Source organism: Nicotiana tomentosiformis, chromosome 10 (genome assembly GCF_000390325.3).
Source record: "Nicotiana tomentosiformis chromosome 10, ASM39032v3, whole genome shotgun sequence".
Classification (NCBI taxonomy): Eukaryota; Viridiplantae; Streptophyta; class Magnoliopsida; order Solanales; family Solanaceae; genus Nicotiana; species Nicotiana tomentosiformis.
Genome location: NC_090821.1, coordinates 52964885 through 52983110, shown reverse-complemented (window position 1 = coordinate 52983110; position 18226 = coordinate 52964885). Strand labels below are relative to the sequence as shown.

Below are 18226 nucleotides of genomic sequence, written 5' to 3'. Positions count from 1 at the left end.
AATAGATAGTGTAATCATATCCAAGTAATTTCACTATTCATTTCTATTAACTAGGAGTAGTTATTCTTTGTTCAAACAAATATTTCAAACTATGGTGATCAATCTTAATAGTAAATTGTCTTCCCGGCAGGTATGGTCTTTATTTTTGCATAGCAGTGACTAGTGCTAACAATTCCCTTTCATAGACTGAAAGATCTTTGATCCTATTAAATAAAGCTTGGCTAAAGAATGATATAGTTTGTTATATTGTACCAACACAACTCTAATCCCACCACCTGAAGCATCTGTTTCTACCCTAAACTTGAGAGAAATTTGGGTGAGCTAAAATAAGAGCTAAAGTAATTGTTCTCTTTTATTCCTTAAATTCCCATGTAGTTACATCATTCCACTGAAAGTTGTCCTTCTTTAGTAGACCATTTAGTGGTCTTGCAATGATGGCAAATCCTTGTATAAATCTTCTATAGTAACCATCTAGTCCTAAGAACCCTCTCAAACTCTTAAGAGTGGTTGGTTGAGGCCAGTTGGTTACAGATTCTACCTTTTCAGTGTCCATGGAAACACCTTCTTCAGAGATGATATGGACTAAGTATTTAATATGTCTAACACCAAGGGTATATTTGCTCTTCTTTGCATACATGACATTGTACCTCAAGATGTTGAAGGTTTCCTTTTTGTGAATCAGGTGATCCTGCCAGTTGAGATTGTAAACGGGGATATCATCAAAGAAGACTAGTATGAACTTCCTTAGATGAGAATGAAAGATCTTATTCATTAGACTCTGAAAAGTGGAGGGAGCATTGGTTAGACCACATGACATAAGAGTGAACTTATAGTGTCTATGTTGTGTTCTAAATGTTGTTTTGGGAATATCAAGTTCAAACATTTTGATTTGATGGTAGCCGGATCTGAGATCCAACTTGGAGAAGTATTTAGCATCATTCAGTTCATCTAGCAACTCCTCAATTACAAGGATGGGGAACTGATCCTTCACAATGTGGTTATTGAATTTCCGATAGTCCACACATCCTACAAGAACCATACTTCTTCTTGACCATGACAATGGGTGAAAAGTAAGGGCTGATATTGGGTCTTATCATACCTGATTCCAATATTTTGTCCACCATTTTCTCAATTTCATGCTTCTGTACTGCAAGGTATCTATATGGCCTGATATTGATAGGTGAAGTGTCCTCATTCAGTGTAATTTTGTGGCCATGTTCCCTCGATAGAGGCAACTCAATGGGAACTTCAAACAAATCCTCATACTGTTGCATAATAGCTTGTAACTCCTGCACATCTTTTGGTTTGTCAGTGTTGCCATTCATTAATAGTAAACTGACACCAACGTCTCCTTGTTGTTCTCTTTAAAATATTCCCACATATATCATGCAAAGCTCAGCTGGTTTGGCTAGTAGTTTTTCCATGTTATGTTGTTGGATCTTCTTAACAACATCAGGTTGCATTCCCCTCAATAATACCTTATAACCCAAGACACTAAACTCCATTTGAAGTTTTCTAAAATTCCACATGATATCACCCAGAGTGATAAACCATTGGTTTCCTAGAACCATGTTGCATCCCCCAATAGGTAAAACCAGTATGTTAGAGTCAAATGTAACCCCTTGCATTTTCCAGTTCAGTTTCTTACATACATGGAGACTCTGCAATTTCCTTCCATCAGCTACAAATATATCAAAGGGTGCTAAAGCAGTTAAGACACACCCTAACCACTTAGCAATGTTGAGGTCCAGAAAATCATGAGTGTTGCCTGTATCAATCAGTACATGAATTGCTTCTCCTTTAATGGGTTGATTTTCCTTTAATAGATACAGTGACTCTTATATACCTAAAATTATCTAAGACATTCATAGCATGAACTGACACATGGGGCAAGATGGAGCCCCCATCATAAGTCTCAAATCCTTGGCCAATCATTGTCAAAAACTCAGCAGGTTCCAGTACTTCATCCTCATCCTCCAACTCCTTGATTTTTTCACATCCTTACTCTACTTCTATAGAATATAACTGCCTTCTATTCTTACAAACATGCCCTTTTATCACATTGAAGCATACCCCTTTACTTCTTCTTTCATCCATCTCAGTAGGTGTTAGTAGTTTAGCATGCTTTAGGTTTGCTCTAGCATTTGAATTGTTATTTGGTCTAGTCATGGGGTTGTTAGGGGTGTATTTTTAGGTCTTGGGTAACTTTGGGTAGGTTTAGTAGGCTAGATGGATCCATAAGAAAAGTAGGAGCACTAGGACTGAATCTGTTATTATTTATAGGGTTAGAAGGAGAGGGGTTAGAAAATATTTGCTTATAAACCATTAGAATTTGTTCTTGAATTCTAGCTAAGCTTATAGCCTTAGCCAAGGATCTAGGGCCTAACATATTTACAGTAAATCCAATTTATAGTTTAAGCCCCCTTACAAAATAACTCACAATATAATCCTCAAAAAGTTCTACCCTTGTAAGTAATTCATAAAAAGCATCTACATAGTCTTAAGCAACGGTTACCTGATGAATCTCCTTGAAATCACCCACTCAACCATCGAACAATTCTGATCCAAATCTTGCACACAAGCTCCTCACATACTCACCCCATCTCGGACATTCCCTAGTGACCTTATGTTTCATGTTAGATTGATGTTATTATAAGAACTTCCGTTATATTTTACAGGAAACCAACTTCACCCTAGCATCCTCAGGTGTTTCATCCACATTAAAAAAAATGCCCACAGCTATAGAGCAAATCCTTCAACCCATACCCATCAAACTTTGGAAAATCTACCTGATAATTTCGAGCGGTTATTTGATAGTGGCCGATGAGATTATTAGCTCTGTAACTATTCTCTATTGGGGAAACATTGTTGTCCGCATGGTTTTTATCGATTAATAGGAAGGTTTTGAAGCATTGGAGGGTTCAAATTCTCAGTCACTAACCTCTTTATTTCCTCGATTGACTGTGCAACCTTTGCACCTACTGCTTGTTGTAGATCGGCGATGGAACCAACCACACCTTTCATAGACCCCTTCAATGTGTCAACTTCTCTTCGTAATTCTTATATACGAGTGTTGTGGTCACCCATGGTAGCATGTTAGAGGAACACTACTTTGCTACCAATGATATACACTTCACGGAATTAGAAAGAGAACAAGCTAACCTAAGAAGCAAATAGACGGAATTGCTCCTGAACACTTTGAGCTTGATAGAGAGGAATAAGAAGAACTGGAGAAGAGATGAGAGAGATAGGAATTCTTATTGATTAGTTGTTGAATGAATTTTACAGCTGGATCCACTGTTATGTATATAGGAGCAGTTGAGAGGGAAAGGGGAATCCGAAAGTTAGTTATAACTAACTTCCTAACAGCTACAACTAATAGTCACATGTTGCACGTGCCTCTTAACTAGCAACTAATTACAATGATTAATCCTTCAACTAAAATACAGAAATTGCAACTAAAATAGCTAAATTGGGAATCAGCTGGATTGACTCATATCATTTGAGCTAATTATTTGATGGTAGTTAACGAGCTAGATGTTCCTCTTTACGCGAGAAGTTCGTATCAAACTATGATCACTAGAATTACTTTCTGAATAATATAACATTGTATCATAAATATAAATAGAATCTGTCAATTTCCTTTCCGAAATACTATCTAGAATTCTTCCAAAATTATAAATTATCTAATCTTCAGCATGTGAATTTAATTTTCCTTGAGCTACTTAAATATATAAGATAAGAGATTGTATTGTGAAAAGTTTGTTTATTATTGAATACAACAGAGTTATATAAATAATTACAATAGCAGTAGATAAGGGAGCTTGTTATACATAGGAGAGTCCTAGAGATAAGGAAAAATATAATCTATTATAATTTCAAATGCAGAGACCTATCTAGTTGAACTATGTGTACTTATCCTTATCATGCCCCTTCAATATGGGCCCAATCTCCTTGAGACCAATCTTGTGAATGAATTTATCCAAATGATCATTTGGCCAATGCCTTTGTGAAGGCGTCAGCAAGTTGATTCCAATAGGTATGTGACTCACGAAAAACTCATTTCTTTCCAATTGATCACGAAAAAAATGGAAATCAATGGCCACACACTTCATCCGGCTATGAAAGACTGAATTTCTACTTAAATAGGTTGCACCAATGTTATAACAAAGTACCTTAGGATGGATGGACATGGAAACCTTCAATTCCTTCAATAAGTTTGTGATCTAATTAAGGTCAGCTACAACAAAAGCAACGATCCTATGTTCTTCTTCATTGGACGATCTAGCAACTATGCGTTGATTTTATGGAGCACCAACTTATTGGATTATTTCCAAGAAGCATAATAGGTAGAAGTTGAGTGTTTGGTGTCTGGTAGACCACGCCAATCAATATCTGAGTAAGCTAGCAACTTGAAAGAAGTGGTGGGCATAAAATGAAGACCTTAAGTAATTGTGCCCTTCAAGTAGCGTAGGAGTCCCTTGGTTGCTTGCTAATGTTTCATGCTTGGTCTATGCTGAAACTGAGCAAGTTTGTTCACTGCAAAATATATATTTGGATGAGTGAATGATAGACATTGTAAGGAACCAATATTTTTCCTGTATAACTTTCCATCCGCATATGATGATCCATCATCAAGTGAAAGAGGTTCACTGTTGACAGCGGAGTGCTAACGCTGTTCACATCTTGTCACAACCCAAAATATCACCTTAAGGATCGTGATGGAACCTAGTCTCTAAAACTAGGCAAGCCAATTACTTAAAACAGTTAAACCAATTAAACATGATATTATGAAGTAAAGTTTAATATAAATGCATAAATAAAGGTGATACAAGCCAACACAACGATAACCACAATAAATCCCCAAGACTAGGCAGTACAGAGTCACGAACTCTAGTTGAATACATAGAAATACTCAAAATACAATATTGTTCGTATAGAGATTGACAGTAATAATGTAAGGAAAGGACTCCAAGGGACTACGATGATCAAGCAACTCTACCTTGAATCCTCACGATCAAGAAGCTCTCACTGCCTGAATCTGCTAGCTCCAATACCTAGATCTGCAAAAAAAATATGCTGAAGTGTAGTATGAGTATACCATGGTCGGTACCCAGTAAGTATCAAGACTAAACTCTATGGAGTAGTGACGAGGTTCAAGTCAAGACACTAACTAATCAAGTAACATGTGCAAAATATCCATATAAAGTTAGACGTGTTGTACTATATTTGTATATTACCCCGTAAATTCGGCTTAGGTATGAATGTGTTAAATGAGTAGTAATGTTATATTTTGTACATGTGAAGTTCTATCGGTATGAGTATGAGTGGAAATAGTTATTTTAGAATCAAGACGAAGAGTGAGGTGTATAAGATTCGATAAAATCGACTAAGTTTACAAAAGGTCTGTCTTGCAGTAGGATGTAGTGAAAATGTGTAAGGAATTTGGGAAAATACAAAACACAAAAGTTGTAGCCCTATGTAATAGCTTTCCAACGATGTATTATGAAGCACCACTTTTATTTCGCGGTAGCTATCATGTTCTTTCTTATTTTATTTTGTTGGAAATACTCCAAGTATTGGTTCTATTCTTTGGTATAGAAAGGTTGTAGTAACGAAGTTGTACACGATATACATAAAAGTATATTTATTTTACTTAGTCTCGTTGTTATTATCATGAAAGATGTCATGTGTGATTTTGAATTGGAAAATATTTTATCATTAACTTGAAAATGTATATGAATTTCAAGGAACTTCTACAGTTAAATTGGTTTTCATGCATATGATTTGGGTACATCACATGGTTGGGTCGGGCAATATACAGGTGTCGGTCACATGATTTTGGGTTGTGACACTTGAATAGTTGCAGAACTTCTATTCTCTAGCTTCGTAACTCGTTCATGACTTTCATTTTGAACGTTATGAATTCAATGCGTAATCAATATAGACTTAGGTTTGATGACCATGAGTCTCAGTCTAGATTACTCAGCATGTCATAAACAATTGAAGTTTTAGTTTTCATAATCAGTTCATAAATACATGTCTCAGTCTAGTTCTATTTAGCCTTCAAGTATCATGTAACTCAATATAGTTCAGTATTTCAGTATCATATATTTCAGTATGATTCTTAGTTCCTAATTTTTAATCCCTGAATATTGAACACTTGTATTTAGGCCCAAGGCCACAGTTTATGCTTTATGTATGTTTGGGCCGAAGGCCGCAGTTTATGCTTTATGCATATTTGGGCCTGAGGTCGCAGTTATGTATACGTATACTTGGGCCTGAGGCCGCAGTTTGTGCACAGATATATTGGGCTTGAGGCCGCAGTTTAATATACATATAAATAGGTTGTTCATCATTCAGAAGAGGGAGTATTCATATCCTTTCTTTTTCAGTTCAGTTATTAGTTATCATTTCAGTTATCAATTATCAGTTATCAGCTCAGTTTTAGTTTCAGCATTTACAGTTCTTCCTTTCAGTTGCTTTACATACCAGTGCAATTCAAATGTACTGATGCCCCTTTTGCCCTGGGCCTTCATATCACGATACATGTAATGATTTACAGGTTGACGATTCAGAGCATTAGGATTCTCGTACCAGCTATTTGGTGAGCCATAGTTCTTTCGAGGCATTATAATTACTTTGCAATCTTTCAGTATTTATAGATAGTCAGTATTTTTAGTACTTTATTAGAGGCTTCATAGAGTAGAGTAACAGTTAGACAGAGTCGCACGCTTTTCATGTTAAGCTATGTTGGCTTCAAATATGTTTCAGAATTGTATTAGTATTTTCGCACTTTGATTTATATTATCCAGACATTCAGTATATCAGCATGTGTTAGTTTATCTTCCGTATTTAGTATGTTATGATATCACGTATTGATTCAGCTAGTCAGTTGGTTCGCTCGGTCGCATGTAGTCTGGCACCGGGTGTCGTATTACATCCAGGCCCATGTTCGGGGAATGACAGTTTGATCACATGATTGAAAATGGAATGAAAGTCTACACCAAGTTGTTGATGAAAAGCCTTTGCAATTAATCTTGCTTTGTAGCGATTCAAAATCCCATCAGGTTTATGCTTGACACGATAAACCCGCTTACAACCAACTACATTTTGAGATGTAGATGATGGAACCAAAGTCCAGGTGGAATTTCTCATAAGAGTAGTAAATTCATCCTTCATTGATGTTTCCCATTTAGGATACTTGTTTACTTAGGCAAAGGTTGTAAGAGCAAGAGGAAGTGGTTTGGTGGAAGAGATAACAAGATAGTCAAAAACAAATTTTGGTTTGAAGATATTATTATGGTATATAGTGACCATAGAGTGAATTAAAGCAGGTGGCAAAGGTTATGGTGGAGGCAAAGGAGATTGTGCAACATGAGACATGGTTTTGGGCATCCCTGAAGTATAGGTTGCATTAGCTGAGGTACTTACAATAGTACGTGATGACACTTCCTCTGCGGTAGTTGGAGTTGCAGTAATCTTTTGAATAGTCCTTGGGATAACCAGGTTGATGGCTTCAAGTACAGGAGGTGAAATGCATGATTCATTAGTACAAGGTAGGAAAACAGAGTAGGAGGAAGCTACTTGATATTGCCCAGACTCCAAGTTGAAGCTTGAAGCTCGATCAAGTGAAGGGAAGTTCGATTTGAATGGAAAGATATGTTCGAAAAAGTTAACATATTGTGAGAGAAAAAAAATTGACGTTGAGAGATCTAGGCAAGCAACAGTTAGTGGCAGAAGAGTACCCCATAACGACACAAGATTTTGACTTTGAATCAAGTTCAGAGCTAGAGTAAGGTTTAAGCCAAGGATAGCAAAGACATCCGAAAATCCAAAGCTTATGATGATTAGGTAAAGTATTGAAAAATTATTATGGTGATTTTAAATTGAGCAAAGGAGTTGGTAGTCGATTAATGAGGAATAATGTAGTTTGAAATGCCAAGGGACCAAAATTTGAGTGGTACCGAGGCATGATGAAGTAACGTTAGGGCAGTGTCGGTGACATGTCTATGCTTTCTTTCAATAGTACCAACTATTTGAGAAGTATAAGGAGGAAGATGCACAATACCTATTTCAAGTAAGAGAGATTTAAAACCAATGTATTCACCTTCTCCATCTGTGTATAGTATTTTGATTGACACACTAAATTGATTATAAATCATTCGAGTGAAGTTGATAAAAATACTTTTAACATCTAATTTATTTTTGAGTGGGCATTTTATACATCCTTTTGCGATACCCATTAACTTAAACTAGAAGCTTGAAGGAAGACACACATGCTTTGGTGATGCGAGTTTAATGATGACCAAGACAAGCGTGCTATAGGTGCAGGGACGATGATGTTTGAGTAGAAAAGTTGGCTTGTCGTGAAGAGGACGAGACATTGGTTGGTGGCCATTCATAGAGATCATCTTTACTTCGACCTTGCAGAAGACATGCCCCATTCTCAAATACTTCACAAAAAAGAGTAAGAAAAAAATTCAATGGATGTTAGATTTTGACCACAAAATTGAGCATCAGAAATTAATTGCTTCTTTATATAAGGAGAACAAAGAACATTTTGTAACTTGAAAGAATTATTGGATGAAGAAAGTATAGTGTGATCAATATGGATAATTGGAATAGTTTACCATCTCCAACAATTATTTCATCGGTGCCCGAAAATTTTGTTATGGCTTGTAAATAATGTGAATTATTTCCGATATGGTGTGATGCTTCAGAGTCAATAATCCAATTGTTTGTGGGATTAGATGCATAGGATATGCAATTGGTGAAATTGGATTGAGTCGCAAGTGCACTGTGTGATTTTGACGACAGACTTTGGCGATGTGCCTAAATCCATCACATAATTAGCATTAAACTCTCTGCCGATTGCTGCGATTGTTGGAGGATAAGGAGTTGGAATTATAAAAAGAGTTTGTGCGTTGGTTGGTTGAAGTGTTCAGATTAGGACCCCTGTGGTTGTTGATTGGATTATAGTTCCTGGATTTTGAGTTTGTGTTGGTTGATTTTTGATGAAACTGGGCAGTGATGATTGGGTTTTCAACCTTTGGCTGAGAGTGTTTAATAAACATCTCATGTGCAAGCAATTTGTCATAACTGCTCTTCAAACGATATTGGTTTATCTTGAGCCCTTATAGCAGCAGACAATTCTTTGTACTCATATGCTAGACCACTTAGGATTTGATGACAAGTTCCTCATTTGAGAGAGGTGAGCCACTAGATGCAAGATCACCCGGAATGGATTTAATATCCTTTATGTACTCACTGATGGAGCATGAGTCTCATTTGAGATTAGCAAGAGTCTCATGCAGTCTGAAGATACGTGACTTTGATTTATTAGCATAAGTAGTTTGAAGGATTTCCCAAGCATGTTTGGCAGTGGCAGCTTATGCAATAAGAGAAGTGATTGTAGGGCCAACTGAGGCCATGATAGCATTGCGAACAAGACTATTTTGTCTCTGCCAAATCTTGAATGTAGGGTTGGGATATTATATGTTTGCTCCATCTTGGATATGCACAGGTGGAGGAGAAAATGATCCATCAACATACCCAAGAAGATCATAACCAAAGAGAAGAGTTATGACTTGTGATATTCAAGTAGAGTAGTTGAAACTCCCTTGTAGTTTCAACGGGAGCTGGGAGGCTGGATTGAATGAAATTAGTTGAGCAATATTCTCATGGCTGATTGTGACAGTGGGGGAAGTAGAAGAGGTGGCTGAAGATTGATTTTGAGATTCACCCGCTCTGAAAAAAAGGGAGCAACTCATATGATTCTTTCAAAGGTTCTTGATACCACCATATAAGAGAAGAGATTGTATTGTGAAAATCTTGTTTATTATTGAGTACAACAGAATTATATAAATAAGTACAATAGCAGTAGATGGGGGATTTTGTTATACATAGGAGAGTCCTATAGATAATGGAGACAAAGCGTTTTTGGAAGGTTGGTGCCTGGGGTCTAAACAGGTGACATTGCACCGGAATGCATCTCCCACCGTAGACAAGAATCCGAACTGAGGAAATACAAAAAAGAAAATAAAGTCTCTCGGGAAAAAGAAGTCAAATTCGCTATTTCCGACAACTACGATAGTAGAGAAGGAGAGGCACTACTTATGAGAAAGAGGAGTTCTCTCTTCTACTCATGGGTATTAAACATGGGTGCTTTGGTGCTAGACTAGGCTGGCGAACCATAATTAAAGGGGGAGAAAGGCCAAATCTTTTCATTCTCCGCCAACAAGCAAAGTCGACACCGAGCCACTTCGTACCTTTTCTATTCAAACGGGAATGACTCCACTCTCAAAATATAATTTGCTACAATTTCAAATGCAGATACCTATGTAGATGCAGTGGCGTAGCCACCCTATGCCAAGGGTGGTCAAGTGCACGCCCTTAGCTGAAAAGTTATATTACGTATATAAGTTAACTATTACTTTTTATGGTTATATATTATATTTTGAACTCCCTTAACACAATTGAGTAAGGCAGTCTAGCAGCTCCGGGTGTTCAAAGTGATGTGTTGTTCACGCGGTTCAAAGCTATGCCCATTTTGTTTGCCAAAACTAAACGAAGGCCACCATGTGTAGTCTATTTGATTCTTTTTCAATCTAAAAAAGTTTCTAATAAAATAACTCTTAAAACTTAAAATTTGCGTAAAAATAAACAACTAATCTTAAAAGTAATTTTTTAACTAAAAGTTATTATAAATTTTATAATTTATAAGTCAAGCTCTACAACAACAAAAAATCAACAAAAGTTCTCTACAAACTACAAATCCTCCCGATTCTCTTTTTCCTTTGGTTTCGTGCTTACGTTTATTAGTAAAATTTCTAATGTTGTCTTTTTGTTATTGTAATTTTGATTTATAAAATTATAGTTCAATTAAAAGTTTTTTATTGTTTAACTAAATTTTGCGTAGTTTGATTTAAAAAATTTGCGGGCACCATTCAACGGTAAAAATATTTATTGACTTGTTTAAAGTTTGAACACTCTTGGCGGAATCTGGCTACGCCACTGTCTAGATGAACTATGTGTAAACTTATCAAAATATACCAACGCTAAATACTTCATCAGAACATTGTTTCCATCAATAATAGCAACGTGCTGAAGTCGTTACTCTTGTTAATGGAGTTACTTGTATCAAAGAAACTTCAAATATTGACGTTTTAGAAGCTTCCAAAGAATAATAAAGTAACATATTAAACGACTTTGTTGCAAGGTGGAAATGCAGCGTATGAGAATAAAGTGGGCACGATCCTTTTTCAGAAATATTGGAAAAAGAACATACAGAAACAAAAGATATCTAGCATCAAATCTTTCTTTGTATAATGGAATAGTCGACATAACGAAGAACATATTCTGTACTAGTTTAAGTTGTTTTTACATTTTAAACGAGAAAAGTCTGTACATCAGCACCAATATAAAAAGGGTCCCTCCAAAACTCTAAGCTCCAACGTCAAACCAAAGAAAATTTTAGAAACCATTTGAAGAGAAAAATTCTTAAATCAAGAAAACTAGAAGAAAATGGGTGCTAACTATTCATCTACTTTGCATGAAGCTAATAATATGACAACCACAGTACCACAAGTCAAGAGGTCTCAAGTCATTGCTTTCCATTCTTCAACAAAATGGAAGCTCCATTTTGATTCTTTGAAAGATACAAACAAACTGGTAACCGTTTTTGAAATATTGCACATGTATGGAGTTAGCCTAAACATAAGTATGTCTTGTTTTTCATGTTACTAAACTCACTTTTTGTTAGCAGTTACCTCTAATTATCTTCGAGGTCATGATTCGATAGTATAAAAAATCTGCTTCCACTTAAGGGTGTATATAGGTCGGGTTGGTTCGCATTTCTCAATTATCAAACCAAATCAATGGTGTCGGATTTTTAAATTTATACACAAAACCAAACCAACAAAGTCGAGTTTTTCAATTTTGATTTTTCGGTTTTTTTGGATTTTCAGGTTTTTTCCCGGTAAAGTCTTCATAGCACAAAATATGTAACTTGTACTCCAAATATTTCTTTAGCCATATACAACTATATAATGTATTTTCCAAGAAAATAATACAATAATATGAGGTAAGTCATAGTATTATACAAAAATATTCAATAACGGAGATAATAAAATTGTATAAAGCAAATATTACTAATTAATAAGCCATAATGAAAATTAACATAATCTAAAAATACTATATAGGTCATGCTAAAATAAGTATAGCTAATAAGTACTATTAATTACATAACTAAATACTAAAGAAAAAGATAAACTAAGTTATGCATTTTCATTATAAACCAATGTAAAACTAAAAAAATAGATATCCAACACTATCATCATTCTTAGTGTTGAAATGAATTTCTTTTGTTAGTATTAGTATTGATTTGAACTTTGTTTGAGTTACTATATTTATTGGCTATAAAATTTATTTACCATTCAAGAATGTTAAGTCCAAATTTGAAATAATACGTTAAAGGATAAAATTGTGAAAATATTTAAGAAATATTTATAAATTACATTACAATAAATATTTATATGTATAAAATATTTTTAAAAATTGTATAAATGTACTATCAGATTAGTTTGGATTCTGTTTAACTTTTTTTAGTTAAAACCAAATCAAATCAATTATGGTCAGATTTGTTTTCCCAATACCAAATCACAATTGCGTTTTTTTTTTTACGGTTTAATTCGGATTATCGATTTGGTGCGGTTTATAAGTTTTCTTTGTACACCCCTACTTGCAATGATAGTGTATAAAAGTTAAACTCGTTTTGTATTTGGTGATACTAATCATTAGGATGTTTTGCTCTATTGCTAGGTTGTTATTGACTTTACAGCAGCATGGTGTGGTCCTTGCAAATACATAGAACCAGTTATTAATGACTTTGCTGCTAAATATACAGATGTTGAATTTGTCAAGATTGATGTTGATGAATTGGCTGTAAGATCTTATGTTCTTACCTTTACAATCCTTTTTTTTTTCAACTCTTTTGATATCTAAATGGATACTAATTTCTAAAATCTTGGATGAATTGTAAGCAGAAAGTAGCTGAGGAATATGGGGTTCAAGCAATGCCAACATTTGTGCTGATTAAAAAAGGGAAGGTGATTGACAAAGTTGTGGGAGCAGATAAGGATGGACTAAAGAAGAAAATTGAGAAACACAGAGCTATCCTTATCTAAGCAAACATGTGTTTTGAGCAGAGTTTACTGGAATCATAGTCTGTGTAGAATAAAATTCATATCTTATCAATTTTTAATTGAAAAAGTAGCTATGTATCCTCAAATTTTTGCTCACTTCTGATTGTAAGAAAGCTGATTAAAGCATGTTGGTATATTGGTTTGAATAAATAAATGTGTTTCTGGTTTTTATTTTTGTTCATGGAATGTCGTTCCCATATTCAACAGAGTATGCGTATCCCCACGCCCCTGAACTCCCTTTAAGAATTTACTAAAATACTCCTATAAAATACTCTACAAAAGTAGCTTTGATATTGCCGTGCAGCGTCTTTATCGAGGCGAATCTATATAATGAGTTAAAGAATATGAGTAAAATACATGCAGTCAGGGCACCTTTGCGGTTTGACTATTACGCTTATTTTAAGGTTATTGTTTGCAAGCTTCTAAAATCTAAATAATATTTGGTCACGTTTTTAAAATGTATTTATAAATGTATTTTTTTTAAAAGTATTTTTCAAAAAATATACTTAAAACAATTTTTTTTTTTTTTTTTTTTTGCTTCTCCAAAAAGAACTTGACCAAATAATTTTGAAAGAAAAAAAGAAAGTATTTTTGACAACTAAAAGAAAAAGAAGCAATTTTGGCCAAAAAGAAGCTAGAGACAAGAAGTCACCAAGACGTCAAATCGAATCAAACTGCAGCTTAAGGAATTTTTCATTTAAACAAAAGACGTGGAAAACTAGACACACACATATGAGAGAGAGAGAGAGAGAGAGAGAGAGAGAGAGAGAGAGAGGGAGGAACGCCGATTCAACAGAGTTCAAGATTCGGGCATCTTTCTCTCATAATGCAGCACATGAATGATGAAACTATAAACTTCCATAATTTACCAGACTTTGATTAACAAGAACAACCGAATTGGGAGAAATCATGTCATCCTGATTGAGCTTGCTGATGAGGAGCAAAAGGAAAACGTAGATCTGGATCCAAAGCAAATTCACTCAAAAGATAAAAGGGAAGTAGAAAATTCGCCCTTAAGAAATGCAAAAACAACCAACACACTAAATTCATCAAAGGTCTGCCCTGCACAGACGGAATACACAACTATAACACAGTGCCACTAATCTCAACCACAACACTTGATATGTAGCATCCACCTCCAAATCAAACACAATTATTAAACTACTTACTACTTACTCCCCTTTTACATCCAACATTATTATTATTATTATTTTTTTTTAAAAAAAAAAGAAAAAAAAGAGGCAGGCAGCTAAGTAGAAACTACATTAGCTCACATGTTGTAAATATTGAGGCATCCTTAAACTACATCCTACTATGCACAATTTCCTTTCTACAGAAAACTTGTTAATTATTTACATTTCGCTGCACATGCATGATAGTGTTAGTGACACCTTAACTAAAACCCACGATTAGTCAGCGCTCCTGCACAGTACCCTCCTGATATCAGATTTCTGATCTGCACTTAGCCTTGATGGGAATTTAATGTCAAACTTGATCTTCAAATTTCCTTTCTTGCCACGTTCCTTTGATATTGGCATTCCTTCATTTGGGATTATATGCTCATGTCCTGGTTTAACAATATCTGTGATTGGTATTGTGAGTTCCCGTCCATCCAAAGTGATCAAGCTTATAGTTTTCCCAGTAAGAGCATCTAGTAAAGAAATTTTCTGATTGATCTCCAGATCATTTCCATCCCTCTTGAAGACAGCATGCGGCTTTTCATCTATCACAAAAATAAGATCACCAGGAGTAGCTCCAGGCTCATAGTTTCCTTTCTCTGGGAAAGTGATTTTTGTGCCTTTCTTCCAACCAGGCTTGATGTGTATCGCTAAGACCTCTTCAACAGTTGTAGGCTTACTGCAAAAGAAATTCGCACATGGAACATATAGGACCCGGGGTTAGAGCAACTGAGTGCGAAATAATTGAGTGAAACTTCTTAGTTTGATAAATTCATGGCTTGTAATCCACATATTCACTGAACTTTGTTGTCAAATTTGTCATTGCTTTGCTACCCACACCTTCACCCTGCCCCTCCAGAAAAAGAACTATTGCTTTCAGTAGCTAAATTTTTTGCCTCCCATTGACTGTAGTTTCTATAAGAAGTTTTATCATTGCGCCAGAGAATCGAAACAATGAGTGTGATCAATCCACATCCCTAGATGATCATAAGCTTTCTGTAAAGAAAATGGACATGGGGCTTAAAACTAAAAGTTAATTCATAAGATGAGAATTGTCGAAGACCATACAGGAAGACAACAACCGATTAATCTCAAGTCTCAACCATGTGGGGCAATCAATACGCCTGTGCATTAAGAACTGGACATTTGGAGCTTAGGCAATACAACATTGTGACCCAACATTGCAAAAATAATGATAGGTTTGACTTTGACACAATGTAAGATAATGGAACATTGGCTTAACTCAACCCTAGAAGTTAGTTTATGAGGTGAAATTAGCCCAAGACTATATAAGGAGAGAACAACTCATTCCCTCAACTATAATGGGACAATTAATTTTTTGCATAAGGGAATTGCAACATTCAGGAGATCAGTCTACCTCCCAGGTGACCATAACTAAACATTAAGCAGCAGTTACTTTGATATAAATCTGCAAATTGGGCAGGGTTTAGGAGCTTCTGATTCCTAATAGAAAGAATAGCCGTGAACAATCACGTCTTTTTCAACCTTCTAGACTATTCAGTAACAAACAAATGTGATTCTGTTATTTTACCAAGGGAGGATGTTAACAAGGTCAATAAATATCCAGTACACTCAATTAGCTAAAAAACATTTGGTCAAAATGCATTTAAGGCATTATTACAGATATTTCTGTAAGTGATGGACACAGGAACAATTTTGTAGTAGGTTGACGGCTAGTATAAAACTAGTTAATTTGTAATGAGCTTGTTTATATATTTGTACTTTAGTAGAAACTGCAGAGAACCTCAAGTATCAGCAAACCCAATTATTGAGTAATGGATCGGAATGAAACAGGTGCAATCGAATGAAATGGGTATTGATCATGTAGCCAGCCTCAACTATTAGTGAAAATAGTTTCTCAACCACTAAAATCTAAAAATATGAAGTTAGTAACTTTACCCAAGTCAGTTTGATCTTTGAAAACAAAAACTTGACACTAAAATAGGATAATGTTCGTACTTCATCCTCAACTTCTATCTAATAGTTTAGTGCAACACCAAGGTGTTCTAACCTTGGTGCCAGTTCAAAGCATATTCTTAATAGCTATGTCAAAAAAGATACTGGCTAATACACATTGGGATGTCAGAGATATAAAGCTTTTACCAACGAAGATTTGTCCCAGCAACAGCACAATTTTGATTCAAAAAGCATATCAAAGCGCAAATGCAAACTTCAACAACCTCGGTCAGCACGTCAGAAGAAAGGAAGTAACTTTTTGCTTCTAAGAAATGAAAATTGACTAAAAATAAACAAAGCGGGACTACACTAAAAAATTATTCTCATTCTCCCAGACCATCAAGAAAGTTAAAAATAGTACTTTGCTCCTGATTTATGTGATACTTGTTGTATTTTAGTATATCCTAAAAAAAATACTGTAATATTTAAAAACGGTATATTCTTATATTTAGAAACAATAAAACTTTAAAAGTTTCATTTTATCTTTAATGAGATAGATCTATAGCTGTACAAATATGTATAGCCAGGGGCGGACCTAGAACATTTAATATGGGTTCCCGGAAACCCAGTAACTATTGTGTAATCATGTATTTATATTAAGAAATTTACTAAATATTTATAAAAATCTAACTGTGAACCCAGTTATTATTGTATATTAATTTGAAATTATGGTAGAAACCATAAATTTCAAATTCTGGATAGCTTGTTTTAAATCACAAATGTCAAATCATTCTTTTTTTTATTCTAAATTCCGTGTCCATTCAAACAACGTTTCTTGAAATGGAGAGATTAGCAAATTTGATAAAACAAAATTGTGCAAATTACGCAATTGACGATGACGTAAAACGCAAAATACTTGTAATTATACGTTTAATTTAACGAATACCTACCCAGAGTCATCCAGAAGAATCCGTGAGATCTTCATTTTTCTTCTAGAACCTTTGTAAAGCTCCTCCAAGCTACACGGCAGTTTATTCTCCACCGGCGCCGCCTTCCGACCGACTCCGGCACCGGAATTACTACCCGATCCACCGAAAAACTCAGCAAAAATAGCCTCCGCATCACGCGTATTGAACCTAAACCCTCTGGCGTTACTACCAGCACTAGTCGGCGACGCCGAGGCAAATTGACCGGATTTCAATGCATCATCACCGTACACGTCATAGATCTGACGCTTCTGAGGATCACTAAGCACATCATACGCTTCAGAAATCTGCTTGAATTTTGCTTCTGCTTCCTTTTTGTTCTGACTGTTCTTATCTGGATGCCATTTCATAGCTAATCGCTTGTACGATCTCTTTAAATCTTCTTCACTTGCATTCCGAGATACTTTTAGTACGTTATAGTAATCAAGTCCCATTGTTTTGACGCAAAACGAAGCTTCTAGAATGTAGACGTGTTTTCTCTGTGTGTGATGTTATTATTTAGGAAATGCGAGTTTCGAGAATGTTCTGGCGGATGTTGAAAGGATAGACAGGCGTTGAGGAAACGCCGGCGAGTTGGCTCGGTCGTCAACGATGTGGTAAACGTGAAATGCGCAGGGTAGAGGAAATGGTGGATGTTGAGCTAAGATACGCAGAGTGGGTGAAGAGGAGAGAGATTTTAATATTCCGTATTTTGTTAAGATGACTGCGCTGTTACAGAATGATAGTGACTACTATTACTACTAGCTCAAAAGGGCATAAGCAGCCGAGCAGCAACTGACACAAAAAGAAGAGATAAAAAAGTTTAATGGCCGTTAACCCAACCAATCTTCTTTTCTGTACGAATTTCTAAATCTTTGCTTCTATTACTTTTTCGAAGAGTATAAACGTTAAATTATTTAATTCGTGTGATGCGAAGATATTTTATAAAGAAAATTGAATC

The 18226-nt window shown here is 35.4% G+C and overlaps 2 protein-coding genes across 2 annotated transcripts; one reads left to right on the top strand and one right to left on the bottom strand.

Moving 5' to 3' along the window:
- The first annotated feature begins 11446 nt into the window (after positions 1-11446).
- Positions 11447-13374, top strand: LOC104089517 (thioredoxin H2-like). Its single transcript, XM_009594440.4, has 3 exons — positions 11447-11673; positions 12823-12945; positions 13047-13374. Exons 1-3 carry the CDS (start codon positions 11527-11529, stop codon positions 13185-13187), a joined length of 411 nt encoding a protein of 136 aa, XP_009592735.1. The 5' UTR covers positions 11447-11526; the 3' UTR covers positions 13188-13374.
- Positions 13375-14226: 852 nt separating this feature from the next.
- Positions 14227-18002, bottom strand: LOC104089518 (uncharacterized). The gene is made up of 2 exons (XM_009594442.4): positions 17251-18002; positions 14227-15062 (listed from the first exon to the last, which is right to left on the bottom strand). Exons 1-2 carry the CDS (start codon positions 17718-17720, stop codon positions 14615-14617), a joined length of 918 nt encoding a protein of 305 aa, XP_009592737.1. The 5' UTR covers positions 17721-18002; the 3' UTR covers positions 14227-14614.
- Between the last annotated feature and the right edge of the window lie 224 nt (positions 18003-18226).